This window comes from Centroberyx affinis, unplaced genomic scaffold (assembly GCF_046629955.1).
Source record: "Centroberyx affinis isolate AG114_WGS23_722 - 3 ecotype Tasmania unplaced genomic scaffold, CSIRO-AGI_Caff_v1 ptg001004l_1, whole genome shotgun sequence".
Classification (NCBI taxonomy): Eukaryota; Metazoa; Chordata; class Actinopteri; order Beryciformes; family Berycidae; genus Centroberyx; species Centroberyx affinis.
In genome coordinates, this window is record NW_027279568.1 from 91,109 (window position 1) to 98,623 (window position 7,515).

General features: G+C 46.7%; 1 protein-coding gene across 1 annotated transcript; it reads left to right on the top strand.

Annotated features, from left to right (window-relative positions):
* The first annotated feature begins 150 nt into the window (after nt 1-150).
* On the top strand, nt 151-3,649 carry fignl1 (fidgetin-like 1). Its single transcript, XM_071522610.1, has 2 exons — nt 151-222; nt 1,115-3,649. Exon 2 carries the CDS (start codon nt 1,132-1,134, stop codon nt 3,079-3,081), a length of 1,950 nt encoding a protein of 649 aa, XP_071378711.1. The 5' UTR covers nt 151-222; nt 1,115-1,131; the 3' UTR covers nt 3,082-3,649.
* Nucleotides 3,650-7,515: the final 3,866 nt, after the last annotated feature.

Below are 7,515 nucleotides of genomic sequence, written 5' to 3' on the forward strand. Positions count from 1 at the left end.
AATGCAAATAATTTACAAATACATATTATTCAAAAGTGTTTATATCTCGATTCAGTATTCCAACTGATTCGAGTAGCATTGAAGATACTACATTTCCCAGAAAGCAAAGCGATCATTATTACGTTGCTTTATTGTATTATGGCCACAAGATGGCGTCCTAGACTTTACTAGTCTCCACACATAGACCTTGATTAAAACTCAAGAGAAAGGATCTCGCTGTGGGTAAGTCTGTGTCGTAGTTTGTAAGTAATTATTATTACCAAAAAAGGCTACGCCGAAGTTGCGAAAAATGAGTTAGCACATAGAGAAACGTTGTAAAAACCCGCACAAATACCGCTCACTGGGCAAACCTGGAGTACAAATGGAGCACTCCAAAATTGTGACTCCTGCTCGGTCCCGTTCCATTATTTTCAGCAGAGTCCTTTACTGTCACTGTTACTCAACTTTTGGTCTTTATTTGGTATGCTGACAATTAATTAAGATAAACCTATGTTAGTTGTGGGTAGTTTTGAAGTAGCCGTTTTTACACACTCCACAAACCGTTGAAGTGTAGTAGTACAAAGGAGTCACACAAGGTTTCAAAAAACGAATTGGAACGAGGCAGTATTACGTCTCACTTTACGGACAAGCAGCTGGCGGGAACAAGTCAGACGAGGACACAACAGTTGTCGTTTGTACTCTCGCTTGTATTTGCTTTTGTCATAATATCACAAGAAAGGTGCTTATCACTAACAGTAAGTGATATTTCTGAATATCGTAATGTCACGGGGTTAGCTCGTGACAGTACTAGTTTGTAGGCACTGTTTTGGTAGCCATTCCCAGTGTGTCAATGGAGTGTTAACCTGGATCCACTGGAGACTGCAGCAGCGTTATAACTGAAATATCTGAATTTCTTTCCAGGATAAATAAAGTACCTAGCTCTCTATCCTATTGAATAGCATTACTTGCCTAGTTTAATATAATTTCTAAAGTTCCTCACATCATATTCTCTGCAGTATCTAATGTTATGAAATGTAGTGTTTTTGTGTTAAGGGTAATGTGTGATGTACATCTGCCCTGGCTGTTTCTGGGGTCATGTATTTTTAATGACTCCTGTCCCCCTGTCCTTCAACAGGCTGGAGCAGGCCAGGCATGAGTGGCGCACACCTGGACGAGTGGCAGAGGAGGTCCTTTGACATTTCATCTGGCACCTGTACACCTGAACAGACGGCAGACGCCTACCGGGCCCACATCCTCTCCATTCAGTATGCATGGGCAAGCTCCCAGCTCTCTGAGGCCGGAATGGCCAGCCTGCTCAGGACCTACACGGAGCGCTACGCCGCAGTGCTGGACTCGGACGACCCTCGCAAAGGGCTCAACAACTATGCGGAGAGCGCGCTGCACCTGGCCCGCAGTCAGAGGAACTACAGCGACAAATGGGAGTCGTCCCTGACCGCGGGGAGCGTGCTGGAGCTGCCGTGCGTGCAGAAGATGATTCAGGCAGGGACAGGGGGAGGTGGAGGCTCCCCGGTGGCACCAGCAGATGTTAACATATCTGTTGGACAAGAGAGCAGAGGCAGCTCCCTGTCTGTTCCCTCTACCGGGGTCAGGGCAGAGCCTCCATTATTCAAGTCTGTAGCACCCCCACAGCCTAAAACAGAGGGTAGTAGCACCAGCAGTAATCTACTGGGTAGTGCAGCAGAGAGGCCGAGAGGCTCTGAGGGGATCGCAAGTAATCCCAGTTCATTCTCCCGCCCCCCAGCATGGGCGCAGTCTGTGTTTAGTCATACCTCTTCAGTTCCTCTGCAGGGGAACCCAGGCCCTGCTGGTGGCACACAAAACTACCAGTCCTCCTTCTTCCCCACCTCCAACCAAACTAAGCGGAAGAACTTCTACACCCCAAACGGAGGGGACGGCGGCAGCAGGGGGGCGCACGGAGGTCAGACGGTTACTGAGCCACGAGCCGGAAGCAACTTCAAAACGGCTCGCGAGCAGCTCATCGTCGATCAGCACAAAAAACATTCCCATCAGCCCCAGAGAGGTCAGGCGCCTGGGATGGCGGCGGTCGTGAAGAAATCCCTGGGCGCCAACAGGCCTCGGGGGACGTTCTCTAAGTTTGTGTCACCTATACCGAGACAGGAGGAGGAGGAAGGCGGGGCCGGCCACAGCTCCGGCCAAGAGACGCAGCTCCTGGATGAGCGTCTGAAAAACTTTGAGCCCAAAATAATCGAGCTGATCATGAGCGAGATCATGGACCACGGCCCTCCTGTGGCCTGGGATGACATAGCGGGCCTGGAGTTTGCCAAGGCCACCATAAAGGAGATAGTGGTTTGGCCCATGCTGCGACCTGACATCTTCACAGGTCTGCGTGGTCCACCCAAAGGCATCCTCTTGTTTGGACCCCCGGGGACTGGCAAAACTCTCATAGGGAAGTGTATAGCTTGCCAGTCAGGCGCCACCTTTTTCAGCATCAGCGCTTCATCGCTCACGTCCAAGTGGGTGGGCGAGGGGGAGAAAATGGTGCGAGCCCTGTTCGCCATCGCCCGCTGCCACCAGCCGGCGGTCATCTTCATCGACGAGATCGACTCCCTGCTGTCCCAGCGGACGGACGGGGAGCACGACTCGTCGCGGCGGATAAAGACGGAGTTCCTGGTTCAGCTGGACGGGGCCGCCACGGCGGCAGAGGACCGCATCCTGGTGGTGGGCGCCACCAACCGGCCTCAGGAGATAGACGAGGCGGCCCGCCGCCGCCTGGCGAAGAGGTTGTACATCCCCTTGCCGGAAGCGGCCGCCCGACGGCAGATAGTGACCAACCTCATGGCTCAGGAGAGGAACCGGCTGGGAGAGGAGGAGCTGGAGAGCGTGGTGGCGGGGACGGAGGGCTTCTCGGGGGCCGATATGACTCAGCTGTGTCGGGAGGCGGCGCTGGGGCCCATCCGCAGCATCCAGCTCAGCGACATCGCCACCATCACTCCTGATCAGGTGCGCCCCATCCTCCACAGCGATTTCCAGGACGCCCTGAGGACCGTACGGCCCAGCGTCTCTTCAAAAGACCTGGAGCTGTACGAGGAGTGGAACAAGACTTTTGGATGCGGACGCTGAACAGGACACTCAAAAATCTAAAAAAAATCTTGAATATTTTCTTTGTTGCCTAGTGCAAAATGTTAAATACAGTTACTTGTCCCATTTGTCATGTTTGATTTCTCTGTTGTTTTTTTTTACCTCTTGATGGCCGGTATGATGAAATTTGATTCATTATTGTAATTCCTCACTGAGCCTCAGAACCACTTGCACATTGATTCCCTGCTGTGATTTCCTCTGAACAAAGATGTAGAGACAAGGTAATGAAACTGTCAGCATTTCTGCACATATGCTTTATAATGTCAGACCTTGGCAGTGCTGTTGGAGACCTTATGACATGCAGCCATTTAGTTCTTATCATCATCCTTATGCACTTTGTAGTGAGAGAAGTGGAAGGATTTGTCTAGTTTCAGTCATATTTCAGAACACACAAATTGTTCCCAGCAGTTTGTATTTTGCATTAAAATGATTTTCAGGAGTTTATGCTATTGATTTGACGACTGCTTTGTGATTCAGTGTGGGCAGCAGGCGGTGCACTGTGTACATGTTACCAGCAACTGGGAATTGATTCATTGACACCTGAGTTAATGAGGGCTTTTTGTAGGGGGGGGGGGGGGGGGTTTCCTCCACTTGAAAAGCAAAGACAAATTGCATTGCTAATCTCCCTGTCGACAAGGTTGCCAAGAGTCCCGGTGTTGGTGTGAAGTTCTCTGACACTCTTGTGTCCTTGACGTTAATCACCAGCTTGTTTCCAACCAGGTTCACTATGTGTAACACTTGACCTCCTCAGTTATGGCTTCTCCTGGTCAAAGGTGAAGCTTTTGGCCGTGACCGTTGTACCAGTAGTGATGTTTAGCAAGTTTATTTTTCAACTGAGAGTTTCAGAAGTTCATACAAATTTCTGACTGTTATGATCTTTATAAACTCCTCTATAGGAAGTGGTATCCCTTTTATACAAGTTTCAAGATGCATTTTTTTGCAGGTTAGTATTTATTTCCAGAGGCATTCTCGTTTTCTTTTTTCTTTTTTTTTCTCTTTTTTCACTCTATTTCATTCATGTCACGTCTCTACTTCGACCACAGGTTTTAGTTTTGTTTCAATATTGTTCTTTACTGGATTTCCTAAATTGTAATTTGTTCCTAATAAAATAAAAAATGCCAAATACCTTCATTCTAAACTGTTTCCTTTTATGCCACAGAAACAAAACACTGCAGTAGAGAATATAAAGGCAGTGTACTGCAGCATTTCCCCACTCGGTCCTGCCCGTCTAATCCACAGAGGGCAGTGTGATCACTCTGTTAGGAGGTTGACTAACAGCTGTCTGTGGTGTCACCCAACATTTCGCCTTAATTCTCATGGTCCTGAAAAGTTCCTGGAGTTGGATGTGCTAATCATGCCCGCGGAAGTTGGGCAACACTGAGAGTATCCTGGCCTCATGATAAAAACACTTTTCTTTTGCTCTGCCTCCCTTCCTGTTAGCGATTAAGACAGCAGTGGACACAACAGGAAAATGTGTTACAGCAATACATGCCTTTTATTAGACTATTTTATGACGGTAAGCATGTGCCAAGTAATTGCTGTCATTTTAGTATTTGATTTATAGGCCTAGTGACTGCTTTGAAGGTGTATAAGTTTACAGCTATCTTTAATAGTTCTGTCCAGTTAATGTCTTTGCTATTGGTCTCAATTAATCCAAGAATACTGCTTGCCCACAGCACAAACTTTGTTCCTCCAGCGCCAACAGCTAGTTCTGGTCAGCAGGGATTTTTAATGCTGTTGATGTCTTTTGACTCCAACGCCTCACTGGTCATACACTGTGCCGTTGAAGGAGGAGACCATTATAGATTGTGCACACATGAAATGAAATTGTCATGTAATTTTCATGAAACAATCTTTGAAAAACTGGAAGACCATGAAAAAAGACTTTCATTCATTTTTCATCTTTTTGTCCAGTCCCTGATAAATATTTCAGAGTTTGTGTGGTTGGCCACAGCGTTGAAACTTTGTTGAATTAGCCAGCAGTGAAAGTAGTCACACATCCCAGCGGGCCGGCGGGAGTGTCTCCGAACACCAGGACTCCTCACAGCTGGACCGGGACAGATGCACAGGATTCCTCTGGTGCCGCCCAGGATGCCGGCTCCATAGAGTGTGGACTGATTACTGTGCCATATAGTGCAGGCTGGTAGCTCAATTTCGTGACGGTGCAGCAATGATTTTGTGGTCACATCTGAGATTGCGTGGCCACAAGCACACACTTTGGACACCAAAAAATATATTGTCAAAATTATTACTGCTTGCATTTTGGAACCTTGATATATGAAATTGAGCTACAAGCTTAATATGACATTAGGCATGTTTGCCATAGAGGACACAGGAGATACTGGACATTTGTATAATAATTGCTTGACATTTGAAGAATGTCACATTAAAGGTTTGAATTTAACACAAATAATGTTACATCCTGGCAGTTGGACTAATTTTCTAGCAGTTTACAATCAGAAGGGCCTATAGGAAATATCTCTCCATGCTGTCTCCTTATACTCATCCCAGTTTCAGTTTACATTAACTGCCTATTGTCCAATATAGTCTGCACCCTAAGGTGTAACCTCTTGTGGTTAATTAAGGATTAATAAATGACTGTTTGGTCTACCTGCCCTATACCTCAGCCCAGCGGCATGTACAGTGGAAATAACCTCTGCCCTTTGATGTCCAAGTGTCCCATTCAGACTGAGCACATTTCCAATGGGACAGGTTCAGGTGTGCCTCAGTGCTAAAGCAAAGCAAATGGACAGAAATCAGTACAAGACCTTGTGGAAAATAAAATAAATAAATAAAAAATTGGTCACAAAAGAAATCAGTACAGGATTATAGGTTGCAAACTGGCCATAGACCTTCCAAGAAATCAGATTAGACCCTACTGACTTCATGTACAAAGTACAAATAGGTCAGTATGCTCTGTCTGATTTCTTGAATAGTCTATGGAGTTTCCAAGAAGATCACCTTGCATTCCAAAAGGGACGTCCAATCATGTGAAGGCAATGGCCATTTTAAAGGAGAACTGCTCCTGTGAATTTATTCATGCTCACTGTGATCCTGTCAGGAGAGTTGGCCCGCTGGTTGAAAAACTGTTATAAGAAGTGTCCAAATTAACAATTTTTACAGGGTTAGGGTCGTGAAAAAATGTGGTTTTATCTTCTTCTGTACCTCAAGTAAGGGCATCTGAAAATTGTTGGATCCCGCTGCAGCACAATTGGATTTGCTCAACTCTGATTCTTAAAGCGGCGGGGTATTTCAGTCAACTGGCTGAAAAGGGGAAGTGAGATCTGGGATTCTGGCAGGGCCGGAGTCGCTTGGCCACGTTATCCCTCTCATGCAAATGCCCTCCCTCCCCCGCCGGGTCCCAGTGAAGCGTGGGGGCTCGGCGCTGGCCACAGCTGCTTCCCGTTTCTGCCGAATCACACAGCAGCCATCTGGACGCGGCTGTCGCTGCACAACGCTGATGAGCTCCTCCGCCGGGCCCCGCTGAGGCCCTCTCCAGACGGGCCTGGCCCTCTGAGCCCCGGCCCCAGCCTTATGCTCCACTGCCTGATCCTCGCCGTCCCAGCTCTCTGCTGCCTTTTCGCTCCTCTGAGGACCAGCCGGCCGCTCGATTGCTCTCCTGGTCCTGGAACCTGGCAGATCTCGACACGCTGGCCCTCCATACTCACGCACTCCCTCCCCTCTCTCTCTGTGTGTGTGTGTGTGTGTGTGTGTGTGTGTGTGTGTATGTGTGTGTGTATGTGTGTGTGTGTGTGTGTGTGTGTGCCGGGTGTGCTAGCATTTACTCCCTTGATGTCACAGTTTTTAACACTATGGTCTCTGTGCAGACAAATGCCACTGTGGTACTCCATTGTCTGTTTGGCAACCTTGGTAGATTATAGCTAATATGAAAAAAAGAAGTGTGTCTACATTGTAAATTATGGAGGTTTAGAACTATAATAACACTCAAAAAATTATAACTATTTGATGGCAATGTGCCTTTTTACACCTTATTGCAAAATCTTCATGTCGCATTGCATATTCCAACCCCCAATGCAATCAATTTATACTTTATTTAAAGTATTTATTTATTCAGCACATATTAAGTGGTTTGTTTTTCCTAAACTATGTTCTTTTTTTCTGCAAATTATACAAATGCCAGTCACTCACTCTCTCTGGGCTTTTCCTTGACAGGTAGGAGCGAGCAGCCTCTTGAATGACGTCTAAACTTAATTATTTCACAAGGTTTGAGAGTGTGAAATGACATTTCCATATTTCTTTCACTTTTAGAATATTAGAACATAAAATGGGAGCAAAATGAAACTGAGAGAAACTTCCCATCAACTCCAAGAAACATTTTCCTGAGCTTGGCCCAGATATACTGTGAACAGCCAGTGAATAATAATTATAATATAGACAATAAAGTATGGTTTGGCA